Genomic DNA, 18,291 nt, shown 5'->3' on the forward strand with positions numbered 1-18,291 from the left:
TGATTAAAAAATAAATGAGAAAGGTTCATGACTGCTGTGCACAGAAAGAAGCCCACAGTATCTCAGCACACAGCTTTTGGCGTAGAATATCTCAAAGACATGAAATGCATCCCGCGTGTGAGGTGAAGGCCTCAAACAGCATGTGATTAATTCACCAGAGTGCTGTTGTGGTGCCTTCCACAAGCTGGAATATCTCCATTTTCCACAGATGGCTATTATGGGCACCGTTCCTATGGCATGGAGATAAACATTAGTGCCATCTTTTTTGTGCACCTTGAGTTTTTAGATTAACCTTTGCTGTGGCTCATTGCCTTGTGATTCACTGCTTGCAGAGAAGGCTTTGTCAAGACCATGTGCTCTCTTTCAGGCAACAATATCTGCAAAAAGCAAATATTTTGAAAGTGGCTGTGGCACTGGTGCCTTGTGGACATAATTACATACCAATATAGAGTTAGGCAGCATGGTTCAACCAAACCTTCCATCAATTTCATAATATAAGAAGCAAAAAATTAGTATTTCCTATATAAATACCTATGTGAAAAGAGGTTCATCTTAAGTAGTCTATCCACTGGTCGAGCACATTAGAAAAGCACAGGCAGCTTTCTTAGAGGCATTGCTGCAAGGGCAGTCCCAGGAGCACCGCAGGATTAGGATCTTTGGATGTGCTCCCTGTTGTGACCATTGGATCAGTACTAGCTGCTCCAGAAAGACTAGGGCACGGCCACATTTCTGCCCACCCTTCCTCCCCAACATTGTCTCTTTTTGCAGGTGGATCTTGAGGTCCAAGAAGTGATCAATGTATAACAATATGTAGTCCCTTGCTTTACGGAGCACAGAAACTGGAATTCCTGGTGATCCACTGGAATGAAAGGGGTAGAAAGTGGGACTTTATAGAGTTCTTCTCTATCCCCTCTCACCAAGAAGAATTGCACAAGGACTAGACACAGTTTAACACCATGAAAGTCCTCAAGGGAGAGCGTGTGAACAGCTAAATATTTATTTTTAGCATCAACTTTCTGGAGCTAAAAATCAGACTTATAAATTATCTATCTTTATCATCAGCACAGGTACTCTAGAAACTTCCTGGGAGTACACTAGGTCTTAGACAGAGAACATCAAAGATGACGGTCACTGATCCCCCAAAGCCTGCATGTTAGATGCTGACTTTACTCTCTAGAAATATTCTTTTAACCTCTAATAACAAAGTAGCTGCCTAAATATGGCCTACTCAGTTAACTTGCTGGAAAAAAAAAAAAAAAAAAAAAAGGCCCTGATAATCAGCAATTTTTCTCTCCCTATAGTCACATCACTATATTTTTAGGCTGCAAAGCCGAGAAATTGATTTTTTTTTTCTACTGATACTTATTGTCTTTTATGGCTGCAGAAGATTTTAGACCAGGAATACGAAGCTTACAGATGGCTCAAATCTGGCTTGTGGGATAGAGTGGGAATCTGTTATAATGATCCATTTGGACATGCTCCTATTTCTTGATCACTGAATTTGAATCTATTAATCTCCTAGACATTTCCAGCATGCCCATCACCATGAAATAAAGCTGAGGAACTGCACAGCTATCTGTCTATAAGGATTTGTGCCCTGGTTCTTCTTGCCTGAACTGCTGTTACATATCTGGCTTATAAAGTACTTTTCTCCTCAAAGGACTACTATGTGTTGACCATAAAACAATGTATGTCCTCACTTGTGTGTGAACAAGAGCAAAATCCCTATTCCAGAAAGGACAAGGCCATATTTTCTAATCATTTTGGTGCCAAAGCAGATCAGTCAATTTCTAATTAACTCTAATTGGCTTCCTCACATGCTATTAAATTATTTACCTGGAGGTGACAGGTGCTCAAAAGCACCAAATATTTTCTCCATACTTGGTAAATGTTAAGCAGTACATTTGATTAAAAATAATAGTCACCTACCACTTGTCACTTACAATCAAAAGCCTCATTGACCTAAACACATGCAACTCACGTTTTACAGTCACTGAAAAATGAAGACAAGGTCCATGTAGAAGATTCCTCAGTAGGTAACACAAGGAAAAGAAAAAAAATAAGAGGAAAAAAGAGAAAAAAAAAAAATGAAGACTTGAGACAGCCTTGGAGGAGGCAGTAGCCCATCTTGAAAGACATGGGCTCAGACTTCTGCTCAACAGTCCACATCATGCATGGCTTAGGGCATGTCGCTGCTGACTGGATCCATAAAGGGCTTCTCTGAAAGCTGGACAGCTAAAAATCTTTAGGTCCTTGAACCCCACAGCTCCCCGCATATAGCATAGCCATTGCAATACCCAAGACAGATAAACACAAAGGTGTGACGCTACCTCACCTCTCTCAATGTAAAACAGTGCCTTAGAGCCCGCCTCAAAGTGGAGTTTCTTTTATGTTCAGGCCCTAAGAAATTGGAGGTATTTATCCTCCCAGCTGCCATCTGCTCCTGGAAGGTATCACACTGGAACAGGGAGGGCAGAGCAATTCGTGTTTAATTTGTGGCTTTGGGCACTTTCAGGCTAGAGTCAGCACAGCACAAGAATGCAATGGACAATCAGCTTAATTTATGGCAAGAAAATTAGGCAAGTTAGGAGAAGGTTCAAACACCAAAAGCAGCTAATGCAGGCAAGCAGCAGTCACAGAAGGTGTGCTGTTAAAGTATTTTCTATCCAAAATGTCTTTAAATCATACTGCTGCATACCAACATAGACTCTGAAGAGGAGAGAGAGATGCAGGCTGAAGTGGGCACTGAATTGGAAAGTGTTCATGGACTGATTTGAGAGTAACTTTATCCATGAGGACAGTTTAGAGAAAATGTGTTATTAAAGTACTTTATTTCCATTTAGAGATTCACACAGGCATACACAGACAGTAGGTGGTGACAGCTGCTACCAGAACCATTTGTTATCTTACTCTTGTTCAGCTTTTGACAGTGTAAAATGAATATAAATGCTGAAAAGCTTTACAGAGGTGAACCAAACAATAAAAAGTAGTGGGGAATGAATTCTGGTTAGGTTACTTTAGGGAAGAGCTTTATTTCTGTTTATTCCTGAGGCATGGATATGTTCTGTGTTTCTAATGCTGACAATACTGCTGAAGGGATTCTTGGTGGAGTTTACCAAATCCACACCATCCTGAGGTGAGGAGAGAGGGGAGAGCTGGCCTTGCAGCTAACTGTAATGTCATATCCAGAAAATGAAAATAAGGCTTCAGCAAATTATTGCTTTTCCCTAATAATCCTGTCCCTCAAAATGAAGTGAACCTTTCACATAGTTTGCCTTAATAAAAGTGCTGGTGAGATATCTCTGGTGTTTGGACTTAGCACTAGCAAATCTCTTGGCATCAAAGGGATTAAATTAGTTGGCCTGAAATTATATTGCTTTTTCCAAGCAATCATGACAGCTCTCAAAATCTTGCTACAATATAGTCACATCACACCAGCTGACAGTTCCCTCCAAAAAAACATTCATTTTGGCCAGCTCCTCCTGTGAACACTATCAACAGACTGATGCTCCTGCTTCAAAGTCCAATAGGCATTTTGAACTACAATCCTATCAAGAGGAGGTACTGGTAGCAGTTTTGACTTTTGTCTGATTGTTTGGTTTTCACATGGAATATTTACACCATCCTTGGTTTGGTTTGATCTTGGATGGTCTCACAGTGGAGGACTGACAAATTTTGTATTACAAAGGCAATCTATAAAGATTTCAGTATGTTGTACAGAATATAAAGTTCCTTGGAAACTATTGTAGTATATTGATCCCACAATATATGTTTCATTGGAGAGCTCTGGGGTTGTTGTTTTTTTTTTGCTACTGTGACTACTCCTCTCACCCTGGCAGTACTGATAACGGGAACACTCCATAAAATAGGGATTGGTAATGAGAGGCACAGATTTATAGTGCAACACACAGATTAAGCTGAAGTCAAACAGATGATATTTTTCTAAAACCTTTGTTCCTGATTTAATACTTCCAAAGCAATTATTTACAATATGAGAAAGACCCCTAAGTTTGCACTGGGGGGAGGTAAAGCCTTTATCTGAAGTTGGGCCAATAAACAGGAATGACTTAGGCTTAGGAGTGCTGCAGGGAACATCGTTAGCTTCTGTGGGAGGGAAAGATTCACGTCAAGTTTATTTTTATAAAGCAGCATCCACCTAGAAATGAGCACAAACTAAACTGCTATATCCTCTGAATTTGGTGGGCACTTGAAATCTCATTTTTGCAGTGAGGTCTCCAAAAAAGGCCAAAACATTGACAGATATGCAAGGCCTTTGGGGAGCATAAAATTTAGGTTTGAACTTCTCTAACATTCTGCCCCACCTGATCACCAAATCCCTTCCACGTACCTCTGGTTCCTGCAAAAAGGCTGGTTGTAGCCAAAGAAGGAATTTAAGCCAAGACATAGATAGGCCTTAAGATAAACCCAATGGAAATATGGGGAGAGCAGGCTGAATCCCACCCCACCAGACCCCACCGTGAGGGCAATCAGGCTAGTAAGCTCATCTGGTAAAGTCAATACTCACCAGATCCATGTTTTTCTGACAAACAGTGGTTTTCTGAATATAAATAGGGATCATTTGTCATAACAGCATATCTGAGGTATATTTGGTTCTCAGCCAGTACTGTGTAACCAATAATATGCCCAAGATAGCAAATGTGTCCTGCACACATATTACTGTTAACAGAATCCAGTGCTAACTCTGCACAGCACAGCTAATATGACAAAAATATCATACGTACATATTATTTGAATTACCCATCGCAGAGCACATTTCAGGAAGCCTTGTAAATTTAGTTCTTCTTACCTGACACCTGTATTCATATTTAGTAGTGAATTATATATTTCCAATATGTTTTCTAGCAAGTTATTTACACAAATCTCATTAACAATAAAGACAGGGGTTTTATATACAATTCCTGCTCTGCTGACTGAAATTGCATACCAAGATGTCAGTATGACTTTGAATAGAAGCTGGAAAGTTATGCTGCATGAAATCATATCATTGAGAGAAAATCCTCTCTCTTTTTATTCTCCATACTGACTTTTTTTTTTTTCTCTCTACTGAGACAAAACCGCTGTTAACCGGTTCTTTGTTATGCTGGTTTCCTGCCGTATTTTTGATAGTGCCTAATAGTTGCAAGGACTGGATTACAGTGCAATATACAAAAAGCAGTTTGTTTTCAGCCCTGTGTGAGGCTTCCTATCAGGTTTTGAAAGTTATTTTCAGAAGTAGCCTTCCTTAGCAGACATTTTCTGGGATGCAGTTGGTGTTCAACTTGCCAGGTGCCTGATGTGCAATGCAGTGACGTTACCAGGCTGATTACTTGGATGGCTCTGAAGTGAAGGCATCTGGCTAGGACTGTTGGCTAGTCAGAAGAAAAGTCAGTAGTTAAATATTTCTTGCCTTTTCAGGTTTGTCCCTCTGATTAGCCACTCTAAAAATCTCTCTAGGGAAAACCACAAAGTTATCTTTAAAAGAAGAGGCATGATTAAAACATTTCTCTGCTAACAAAAAAAAAAAAAAAAAAAAAAAAAAAATCCAAAGCAAAGCAATCGGCTCCAGCAAGGCTAGCAGGTTATTGCTCAATTCAAACTAACTCCTAACCCTTTCAGTCTGGCAGAGGCATCAGTGATCTCATGGAAATTGCTAAAGAATTTTGTTGCCACACAACATTTGACCAAACTTACTTGTTTTCCCAAGCTAAATTTGCTATCAAATATGTATCATATCCACACACTTAGATGGATATCTATTGGGCATCTTTTTCTTTAAGGCGAACCATATTCCTGAATTCAACATACACCAAACCTATCCTAGTGATTAGTAAACTGTTACCATTGCCAGTTTCTTACACTTGAATCTTTCACTTTGTTTTCAGTGAAAACAGTTCTAACACATCAACACACAGATCACCAGGGCTCTAATTTTCTTCTTCCAGCTACACATATGCTAACTAGGAAGCTACATTAATGATCAGCTTTTCCACTGGTCTTCTACCAAAGCCATAGTGGGTATGGGGGGATCTTTTCCTCTTTTTCTTACTAGCTAATGCCTGGGAGGTCTTTACTCATAAAATTTCCTTGCTTGCTACTGACAAAATTAAAGCCTTAATACCACCACAAGATCTATGCTAAGTTCACAGTGTCACAGACTTGTTCTGTGACCTTTGACAAAGTACTTTATCACAAGCATTTATATGACTGTGGTTTCAGCAATATATTTATAGGATCCTACACATTGCAAGTGAAACCTCCTTTATCAGTGAAAGTATAACATAATTAGTGTCAGTTCACCACTAGTACAAAAATTGCAGGTAACGTTTTCATTCCTTACATTACGTTTATATACTTGGTGACTCATTGAATGGGATAATTCAGCATTCTTCTAAAGGATGCATGTATGCAAAACCTGCACGATGGCCTCCAGTTGTAACAAGGGCCCCTATGAGAATATAAATATTCTTTGGCAGAAATTTTTTAATGAAATATTATTTCCAGAAAAATATTCCTATCTACTGATAGAGGTACTCTCAGGTAGGCTAATTCTGAAAATTAGATTTGCTAGCTATGGTAAAGGACATAAAATTATACATTGCAGGTTTTTAACCCCAGATTGGCTGTAAAGCTTCAAATGTTTCAGTTGTTTCCTTCAATTTCATAGCCACTATAACCTTTTAAGATAGTGGCAATATTTCTGCAGACCAACAGCTCAAAGTAAGGCGTACCCTCAAATTTCCCAGTTTGGAATTAAAATAAAATTCTGTAACATAGCTCTGGAAGAAGAAACCCTCAATGGTACAAAATGTAACTGCCTCTCCAAGCCCACATCTATATTTGTATGTCCTTGTGACAAGACCTTAAGGTATTCAGAGGAGTGAGATGGAGCTGCTTTTACCTTTTACTTAAAGCATTCCAAAAACACCAACAGCCCTTTTGATCTTCAAAGGTAGTGTTATTGGACTGCAGACTACAGCAAGATAAAGAAAACTCAGTTCTGCTGGGTGAAACAAGAAAATTGCAAACAAATCTCCTCCCTGCTCATTATGTCTGTGCATGGTACAGCCTTTCTTCTTCACTTGCTCTCAGTCCAGCAGGGTTTCCCAAAGTTACAACAATCTGTATCTACAGAGGCTCCTTTGGATCCCTAGGAAATTTTCTTTTTCCTCTTCCCCTCTGAAAGTCAGAGTGAGACTTTCTACAGCTCTCCTCCACATCCTCACCTGTGCTGCAAAATCCCAGCTCACTATCTCCTTCCTTCCTACCTCCTCCCCTGGGAACTTCCCCAGTTGAGCTTTCTCAGATGCTTTCTGCCACTGTCTTTGCCTCACCCCCCAGAAATGATCCGTCAGACTCAATATTCAGTGGCAGACAGGACAATGCAAGGAAACAGTCCTTCTCCTGCTGCACAGCCAAATCCTTTTATCAGAAAGGACAGCAAAATATAATAAAGGGTGAAGAACCACACACAAAAGGTATGATCTCCATTAGAGCTTGGAAAATGGATGATGTGATTTTCAGGGTGCACTGAGGTGCTTTGCCCAACAGAAACTTTTTCCAGTGGTGTCTATGTTGCTACCAAAGAAGTCCCTTATACCAGAGAGTACATTTAATTGTGCACCTCACTAATACCAGACACTAGGACTATTTTGTATATTCATAACTCTTCTGCTTAGTACAGAAGGAGCCATTTCTGTAAAATTAAGTTGAAACTTTGGTGCATGTCACTGTTGTTTGTATAGAATTACTGTGGAGGGGTCTATCTCAAATGCATTGATCCACTGCAGAGATGCTACACCAAAATCAGGAGAGTTTGGGACCTAAAAAGTATACAACCTAGATGGTCACGTACACAGGCACTGTTATTCTGACATATTATTCAGATTCTGTGAGATTAAAGATTGAGCTATTACTCGTTTCTTTGACCTCTTACATTGAGATGTCTTAGAGAAGACCTGGCAGAACCCAATCTTCACTGTATTTAAACATATTTTCTGAATCCTTATCTGTTCAGATGTGGTTTACAGAGACTCATGTCTTGGATTTTGTCAAAGATAACTGCGAGGTTACACAGGTCTAAACATAACTCTTCATACAAGCCATAAGACTGGAGGAAACTGAATTGCAGCACTTTATACTAAAGGGATCCCTAAATGATTCTTTTCTTCTCCCAATCATTCAAGAACTTGAAAGTCCAGGGAGTAACCTCAAATCTCTCATTCCCATAAATTTAACAGAGGTCACAGCATGGCCAATTCAGCTCAAAAGTGTTATTACAGAAAAACTTGATGATACTTTTATGTTCACTGATGTGAACATAATTCTCTGGGTCTTTTAGTTACATATAGCATGTCTTATCCAGAGAGACACTTCAACAGATATATACGGTACCATGAGCAAAGTTAAAAGTGATGAATTTTCTGATTTATAACTTCTACTGATAACAAGATGATAGAAAATCTTAAATGTATGGGTGTTATTATATACACTGTGTAACTTTGCTCAGCAGAGAAGGGATGTGAAAGAAAAATTATTTATCACACCCAAGCTAGGGGGACACTTCCTTGAATGACCCTTGTTGCCTGTAAAAATTGAGCTGATCTCTAACCAATGCACAGAAATCTTAAAGACAGGGTTAGCTTTGTAGGTGCTAAGTGTGGATGTGGTCTATAATCCTTCTTGCTTTTAAGGATCACACACAGGAAGAAAATGATGCATAGACAGAAGAGCTTTTTTTCTTGACAGATTTAAGCTTCTAAAGAGATCTCAAACTGCTGAGTTGACATTGCACCTCCTAAAGATCAACCATAGAATTTTAACTATGTAGGCAAAAGAAACTAGTTATTCTAACTAAACTTATTAGTGATGAGAAGTTGGACAAACAGGCTAGATCCTCCTCCTTCCATTTCAAAGCTTTGGTGACTGGCAAAACTGGACTTAAGTGAGGGTCCCTTCGTTATACCCCATTTAAAATAGAGGCTACATTCATCCACATTAGGCTGCAGTTGCATATCAGTTCTGTAAGGGTCCTCAGCACTAGTCTCAGTGTGATCCAAGAATTTAAGCACACAGCCTAGATAAATATTAATTAGTTAACCTTTATTAGAAATCTACTTTTAAAGCTAATTCACAGTGAAGCCACTTAGATGAAGTCATTGCACACTAAACAATCTTATTAGGGATGTTTATCCAAGCAAAGGACATTCAATTGCATTGTCATGAGTAGCACTATATGGTTATTGTCCTTAAAGACAAGGCTCTAGACTAAATCTGTTTGTTTACAGCTGAATTTTCTTAAGAACTAAAAGCTAATTTTTACTACTTTTCAGTGTTACAGAATCAGGTTGCCTGTAGATTAATAAAACAAAGGTTTGAGGACTGAAGGTGGTCCTGCCTAGTGCTGCATATCTGCCAGAGCTGAGGACTCTCTGAAACTTTAAGGAGTTGTGGGTTATCTAATTCTAATGATGCACATTATTAAATAGAACATTATTTAATGAGAAAGCCACTGGCTGTGATGAACAGCAGGTGATTTATCTATCAGGAAAAGAGTATTTTTTAAACAGAAAATATGATGTTTCTCTCTGATAAATTCTATACAACTCAGGAAGATGAGAAAGATGGCTGATCTCATCCTTTTTACTTTCTGTAGCAAATGCTCCCATTAAATGAGGGAGAGAGTTTCTGGTTTCCTTGCCTTGTATCACCCTCTTTCTTACCCATAGGACAAAGGCAGCAGAGCCTAAGGCAGAGTTCACCATTGGCTTACTGAAATAAGTAAATAGTTGTGTTTGAGACTCCTCCTTCGACCTCGATCTGAAGACAGCCATGGATTTGGGGAGCCTGAAGTTGAGCCTTTATTTTTAGAAAATGGGGGAAAATATAGTTTCTTTCCTAAAAGTGCTTTTTAGTTTTTAGCTTATTACCTGCTTTCTTGACTATCCCTTCCAGGAAGATGACACTGCATTTTATATTATGTTCAACATGTATTTGTGCTGATTTTTGTAGTGCTAACTTTAACTAAATTCAGGGTGTATTTTACTTAGAAGTCAGTTTTCTCTATTTATCAGTTACAAAAAGCATTTGTCCCTAACAAAAGGTGTATTATAATATTAGTAAATAATGTTTTTGTTTCTTGTACAGATTTGCAGTAAAGGTGCTGCTATAGACAATCCCCTTAAGTCATCTCCAGAAGATATTTCCAGTATTGCCAGTTTTATTGAGACAAAGCTTGTAACCTGCTACTTAAAACTGAAGAAGCCTGATGATGCTCTGAATCATTCACACAGGTAAAAATAAATATTGATTAGATACACTGCTGAGACTGAAATCAAAAATTAAACAAAGACTACGAATAAATCTTGTGCAGGAAGAATCAGTCTAATAATAAGAAAAGAGGAATCTATAAAATACAACTTACACATGGTACTGATGTTTAGATTGGACTAATTCTCAACATTTGAGACATTAAGCCACAATAGCCATGTATACACCTACTGCTTTGATAATGCAGTAGGTAAGGATATTGCAGGTGAGTCACGTACACAGTTCAGGTCACCCTTAAGATTGAAACTAGACGAATATAAACATGCTCAGCCTTATATGACAGTAATGATATTATAAGCTCTTGATCTTTTTCAAGCCAGATTAAGTCAGGGAAGATTTAAAATTATTTTCATTACATAATTCCTCATGGGCTCACCTGTGATCCACATCAAAGACCAGCACCACCAGCAATGCATAAAGAACCCAGAAACAAAACTTGCACATGGTGGAAATGAAATTTCCATTAGTTTCAGATGAGTTGGGATTTTGCTGGGGTTTTTTGGATTTTGTGTTGCCTTTAAACATAGTTTCTGTTAAGCACATGCATGTTCTGCCAGCAACACTTCATCATTGAAGTCTCCGTTTGTTTTTTCCCTTGTATGAGATGTATTAAGATGGACACTGCAATTAGTGCAGGGTGCGGATTTTTTCATACAAACATCTCAAATGAATATAACTTCAAAAGAGTAGTTACAACACAAGAGAAGGCACATGCTTATGCCTAATGCACAAGAGACAGTGGTGAAGAATAATGTGTTGGTATAGAAATGTGGCACTGTCATGGCAGCAGGTTCTTTTAGCTATATGCAACGCCACAGGAAGTGTGAGAATCCTGACTTAATGATGAGGTCTTCATCTCCCATCCCCACTCATCCCCACCCTTTTCCTAAGCTTTTTGTGTCTATAAAGCTATGCCTACCTGGAGCCTACACACATTGTGGGGGTGCATCCTTCAGACTCATTCCAAGTACCCTTCTGGGTTGACAGCCTGAATGCCCATGAGTGGTTAGAGAACATTAGGTGCACTCCAAGTGCACATCTAGCAGGGACACAACCTGTATTCCCTCAGGTGGAGTATTCTGTTAGGGGAGCCAAAGCACAGGAAGTGGGGAGGACTGTGAGACTCCTGTTAACAAAAACCAAACAACCCAACAATAACAAAAATCAAAAAAAAGTACTCCTCATGCAAACTGAAAAACAACCACATTTTTTCATGGCTTCTCAAAGACAATGTTAGAAAAGAAAAAATATATACAAAGTTTGACTGGATTCCCAACTTGTGTAAAAATGGTAATGATCACTCTCATTATAACTGTGATGTCCAAGAACACTAAAATAAGGAAGCTATTTGGACAGTATAAATATAACTAGAACAGGAAATACGTTTCTTTACCTCCTTTAAATTATTTTGATTTCAAAATAGTAAGCTGTATTGACCCCAGTGCTACAGAAACTAAAGCCTCTTCAGACATGCTTTGATTTCAGTTATCTTAAAACAGAAACCACAACTACAGAAACCCATGACCTACAGAGAAAATACACGCAGTCAGATTGAGATCACTGGAAAACTGAAGGAGGGAAAAAGTCTTCACTTTTCTTTCTTACATGTAACTATTTGTTCTTAACTCCTTTAGTTATATAGCACAAAGAAAAGTGGCAATCAGTAATGCCTATTTTCAATATAATTCATTGAATAGGAATAAATCTACTGACCATAGTTGTCACATTGTAAAATGCAGGAACTGATACAATAGTATACCACTATAAAATATTCTGAGACATAATTATCATAAAGACAAAACTTGAAATATAATCAATAGGTATATTTTTCAAAAAGAAGAAATAAATTACTGTGACTTCTCCTTCTAAAAATAGCTTACTGTCATCAGTTAACTAATGCATACAGAATTTTGATTCCCATTGAGTTTTTATGTCATCACCACATTGTAATGGTTTGCTGGTAATCCTTTGGCATTAATCATGAATCCAAATTAAAATATTCATTTCTGCATTTATTTGCATTTACTGAACTATTCTTTCTTTAATTTCATGTAAATTTCACAGCTCCTGCATTCATTTCTGAAGCCTTATTAGCCAAAAATCAGCTTTAATAATCTCACACATAGTTGTATCAAATATATAGAAGTGAATTTTGCTAGGAAGAAATCTTACAAAATATCACAACTAGAGAAACAGAGAAAATAGAGAAAAATTCCAGCAGCTCAGTTTTAAAGTTTTCAAGAACAGGCATCTGCAGAGGAATAGCTTTTGCATTCTTAAGAAATGAAAGGGAGTACCATTTATATCATCAACTTTAGACGCTGTATGAGAAGCCAATTCTGGGTCCTCCTGAAAAGTGGAAATTGTATTCTTTGGTTTCTTAATATCAAAATTTAAGGCTTCCTTTAGCATCACGGGCACAATTGAAGACACTGGCTGGGTACTGATCATTTGTCAGGCTGATACAAAAGATTTACCCTTTGTGATCAAACACTATTAAAACCACTTCTCATCTGTCACAGCTCTGAACAAACATGCCATGGATTGACCTCACCAAGCAACATCTGCAGTAACCTACTTGACCACCACTTTTCATCTTAAGATAGCCATCAAAATAATTCCTAACTTGCAGCCTGAAACTATAAAATGAATCACACAATACTTACATGCCCTGTGGTCCTTTTGGCCCAGGCATTATGGCATACCAGGGTTTAATGATCTTAATAACCCCATATGGCTTGCTGAGAAATTAGATTTTCCCTTTGGTTGCAGAAGGCAATTTTCAATTACAGCAGATGGCAAAACAGTGAAGGTCTGAGAAGTCAAGAACTGACTAAGAAACCTCAGATTAGTACTTAGGCCTTATGTTGCTCAGCCTAATAATGTCAGTGGTTGAATTTTTGCCCCAAATGAAAACAATCTTGAAGCAGAGCATAGCATTTCAGCAGAGCAGTCCCCCAATTATGCCTGTTCTTCAGAGGGCCAGGCCCAACAGAGAAATCCATAAAGCTGCAGTCACATGTGGAAAAACAGCCCACAGTGCATCACATACACAGCTCAGCAACTGTTAAGATTCAATTTTGTTTGAAATTGGAGAGAACGATGCTGAACTCCATGACAATTGAAGATGGAGGATCCTTCAAAACACGATGTACTCAACTTTCTTGATGAGACTCTATGTCCCCTTACAGTTCCTTTGTTTATTTTGCTTTTTTCCTCCAAGCAAGCTAAAATAAATCTGCATTGACACCATGTGACTTGATGTTTGCACACGGGAGAATAATACAGAACCTAGAAATATTATAAGTTAGAAATATGCTTTTTGCCACTGCACTTACACTTTCTCAGCTGCTATGGTCCTCACAGCACACAAGATTTGAAGAATGACAGACACATGGCTTGATCCAGTTGCCTAAACACAGACTGCTGTTTGTAGGGATCCTGTACATGGATCAAGTACTAGAAAACGTGGAAGAGGTTCATGTCACCTACCTGGCAAGTGACAAAAACCATTCTGTTTCATTTCTGCCTACTTTTGATCACTCCCTTCCCAGCTGTAGTATGGCTGCTGGTGCCATAGGACTCCTCTGGAAATAAGCTCCTCAGCAGGGGAACGAGGCTGCCCATCATAGGTGAAAAGTCACACCTCTTCCCAGTGGGATTGCCATCAGACCCCAGGAAACCCGCAGCTGGGGGTGGGAGGTGCAGTGGGAAGTGCCATCTGGAAGGATGTTTGTGACCTGCCTCCTCCTAGAGCATTCCTGGGCTTCGCTCCCTGCCCTCCTTCCCTCAAGCTGGAAATTGTGGACATAAAGAGCCGAGGGGAGGAAGAGGAATGAGACATTGTGGCATGTTTCTTTAACATTATCTCTAAGTAATGCCTGAAAAATGTGTTAATGATAATGAGGACTGCTGTACAGAGCTATTCAAAATCTTTGGGGGTTAGCAAAGATTTTCCTGTGTCCTTGCAGACTCTGCTCCACAGCATGACCCGCTGCCAATTCTCTCCCTCCCTCCCAGAAAAGCAATGCATAGAGAATGTTATAAATCAGTAAAGCTTTTTCTGCTATGCCTTTTTATGTGTTTGGTGGAAGGCAAGGCTCTCTAATGCCTCTTGCACAATTCATAGGGAGACACATGAAGTAGAAAATAGCACCTCTGTTAAGTAGTACACGATTGCTTTAGTGATGACTTAACAGAGGGAATCTCTTATGGAGGCACAGTGGGGAAAAAATCTAAAACAGCTGAAGCCTCACAGATTTAATTCTAAATCCTCTGCATTTTTCCCAGTGACTTTTCAAATACTTACAAAAGGTTTAAAATAATTATTAATGATCAAGCTTTATGCAATATCTGTCAGACAAAAAGGCATCTCAAAACTTGGTCAGTGTATTATAGACAGGATAAGTCAGGACTCTTTAATCCAGATTAATTCAGAACTTTCAAACTAAAAATTCAAAATTCATCTACTTCTTCATTCTCTATCTTCCTTATTTTGCATCTTTAAAACAGGACTATATTAAAGTAAGTTGAAGAATAGAATTCTGGTGAAATATTAAACAATCAAAAATAAATAATGCAATGATGCTATGATACAGTGCAGTCAGTGGGCATTAAAATAGAGAGAGAATAGAAGAAGAGCTCAAGAGTAGCACAGATTTTTAGGTAAAAGTAGAAAAATGAGAAACATAATGCTGATGCTGCTAATCTGTGGGAATTCTGTAGTGTAATGTATACTTTGTTGTAAACTAGTCTCCTAATCTCTACCTGCTCAGAAAAGGAAGAAAAAGAAAGAGAAGACATAGCAGCACCTAATTACTTCAGCAATTGTTAGGCATATTGCAATATACATAATAGATGAGATATTATTAATACAAAGCTATTCCATTGAGATGCTCTGGATAATATAAACCAGAAGTACCTTTAAAAAAATAATTCCTTCTCATGCAGCATTTCAAATATTTCTATGTACTTCAACTTTTTATTACTTTTTACATGAGAAGCATTTTCTCTGTATTCTGATTCTCAGCTCTGAATCATATGTTATTTCCAGGTTGATATATCAGTGACATAATTCCTATTTTACAGGCTGAGAGTTCCTCCATTGAGGTCAAAGGCTATATTCCCCTTGACTTTGATGATGCTACATTGCAAAAACATTTATCTACACAACATGTGGTGGGATCCTATTAAGGAAAGGCATATTTGGAGAGAAAAAAAAGAAAAAAAAAAAAAAAAGGCATGCCCTGGAAGAAATACAGTTCATTGTAGAAGGAAAAGTCTAGCAACACTGAACTGTTTTACAAGAGCTGAGATACATAACAACAGTCCTAATGGCATCAGAAAATTTGGTGGTCAAGAAAGTGGTACTTGTACAGCTGGAAAGTGAGTGGGCAGTACATCATGCAAACAAGACAGGGAATGCAGAGTATCTCCACTTGTGTTAAGACGTTTTGGGTGCTTTGAAACAAGATCTTTCTAAATATCTTTTTGTTCTGGACCAGAGAACATTCTCCTTTTTACCACCTTCACAGCTGAGGAATCGAGACCTGTACAGCACATTTGTCTTATGCTTGCAATTCAAAGCAAATTGCTGCTGCAAAATCTTTTAGCATAGCAGTTATATTTCACTTTACTGACAGAGAAAAGGCGTTGTGTGAAACCTTTTTTGGGAACCCACACTTCCTCCCTTCCTGTCTGTTTAGATATGAAAACTTCATGAGATGGTTTCTTCTGTGCACTGAAGGCCCTTGCCCATAGATGCTATAACTGCATTTATTTCTGATTGGTTGTACAAAAAATCCAACTGCACAAAGACATCGGGTGTCCTACTTCAGTGTAAGAGGATTTTGTCCTGTTCCTTGATCCACCTAAGTTTGATAGAAGCTTTTCTGTCTCTGTTTGCAGTTGTTTATTTGGCTCAGTGATGACGACTATATTAGAAGAGATTCCTAATGATTTATCAGATTACAAAGAGACCCATTCTGAACTCTGCTGGATTTGCCTTGACAAGCAGTATTCAGTACAGCTAGTCTTGTAGCTACATCTACCAAGTGGTCCTGACCTCCTTGTCCTCCGGCTTTTTTTCTCTGTAACACAGAAGTTACCTACTTTTGCATGTCACTTCTTTAAAAAGAGTGGCCAGGGCAGGGAGGGAAGGGTACTCCTTCCCTCAGGGATCAGAGCACTCAAGACAGGAAAAAAGATCCCCAAGTGCAGGGCAGGGTGGGCACAGTCACAGCCAGGCATGGGGTGGCAATAGAAAGGAAACTCCCCACGGACCAATGGGTCTGAACCTGGCCAGCCACCAAGCCAAGCTTGGGAGAAAGGCCCTGCCTCCCTCACATGGCCCTTCAGGTGGCTCTCCTCATCAGAGACACCCTCCTTCTCCCTTTAATTATTAATGCCCACTAGCATTGAAACCATGCCCTCTTGTCCTCTGGGACAAAGTGCTTCTGCATGCCTGCTTTCACAAGCCTACCAAATATTTCCACCAGCTTGTTGAAACAGGGAGGGTTTTTTTTTTTCCTCTTCAGGATGTCAGCTTTGGTAAACTCACACAGAGCAAGGAAGCCTGCAAGCTTTTGTGTATCCAAGACACATCCCTATTCGTTCCCTACAACAGCACTGGGAGGAGTAGTGGTTTAGCATACAAAGTTGGCTACAAGCAAACACAGCCATGAGGTCCTCAAGTAAAACTTAAATAAGATCATAACATAGCAGCACATAAAAATTTCAGGAAAATATGTTGAGGTTGATTTCTGGCTACCACAGGGTTCAGGAATTTGAGTTTCGGGATTTTGACTACCTCTACTAGAGTCGAACTCTTAAACCAGCCCTTAGGATCACAGAACGGAGCATGGCAGACTCAAACAGATGTAAGACTAGTACTACACTGCAGATAATAAGCTACTTGCCATATAGATGAAACAAGGAAAAGGAAGAAAGTGGAGGTTCAATATAATTGTACAAGATTTGTCAGGTTCATCTGTAAATATATTGGGGCTGGATCATCAGCTGTACTGATTGACATTATTCACTGAAGAGAACACACAGTATGTCTGTAGCAACATGGTTCTGCCGAATACTAGTTGACACAGTACTTGCACCGACATTATGTTTAAAGTTGTGAAGAACACCTCAGCAACTACATCTGTAGAGTCACTCCATACCAGCAACACGTGGACGTGCCAGCACAGCACCCTGCCATACCTACCCATGCAAGCCTTACATTGCTCTGCACAGAGGCACATATTACTTTAGCACTGAATTTTCACTTCTGATAAATCACCTAATTCCTCTCTAATTGAGTAATTATAATTGACAATAAAAACATATTTGTACAGAAGACCACACTGTATCACAGGAAAGCATGGACACCTAAGAAAAAGAAAAAGCTTCTGCCGCTCTAAATAAAGAAATAACTGCATGCACCTCTACGAACAAACTAGCTTTTACTCACAGTACTAGCAAAAAAAAAAAAAAAAAGGACTTTATCTGCTGTAGTGGTAAAGTGCATTTTTTCACTTGTTTCATCTATAGAACCATCTCATTGAGTTTTTCGTGGCCTACAAAGGCCGAACACAAATGATGTGGTGGATAGTAGCAGCGGCACTTTTTCTTGTCAGTCAGATTAGAGTTAAATCCCCGTTGCATTTGGGAAGGAATCTGATAGAGAATGTGCACCTTAGAGAACAGGCAATGTGATTTCTAGCAGCCAGTTTTGATGTAGCAATCCGAGTTTCTTGACACTGGGCATTAAGACTGAAAGAAAAACTTGGAGAGAAACCCACAGACTAACGTGTGCATTTTTGATTCGCATACTCCAATTGCTATGATGGGGAGAGAGTTGATGACTTCTTCCCCCCTCCTCACAGTCTGAAAAAAAGATAATAGGACAAACACTGTATTATTTTTAAGAGAAGATGTCAAGATGAAAAAATGAAAATGTCAAAAAAGAGGCTG

The 18,291-nt window shown here is 38.9% G+C and overlaps 1 protein-coding gene across 1 annotated transcript in view; it reads left to right on the plus strand.

The window, feature by feature from the left end:
* SPATA16 (spermatogenesis associated 16) overlaps positions 1-18,291 on the plus strand; it is an 81,312-nt gene that overhangs the window by 4,401 nt on the left and 58,620 nt on the right. Inside the window, exon 2 of the mRNA XM_074834596.1 lies at positions 10,144-10,289. Within this exon, the coding sequence (XP_074690697.1) occupies positions 10,144-10,289 (146 nt within the window). The remainder of the gene's footprint in view (positions 1-10,143; positions 10,290-18,291) is intronic.

Source organism: Strix aluco, chromosome 9 (assembly GCF_031877795.1).
Source record: "Strix aluco isolate bStrAlu1 chromosome 9, bStrAlu1.hap1, whole genome shotgun sequence".
NCBI lineage: Eukaryota > Metazoa > Chordata > Aves > Strigiformes > Strigidae > Strix > Strix aluco.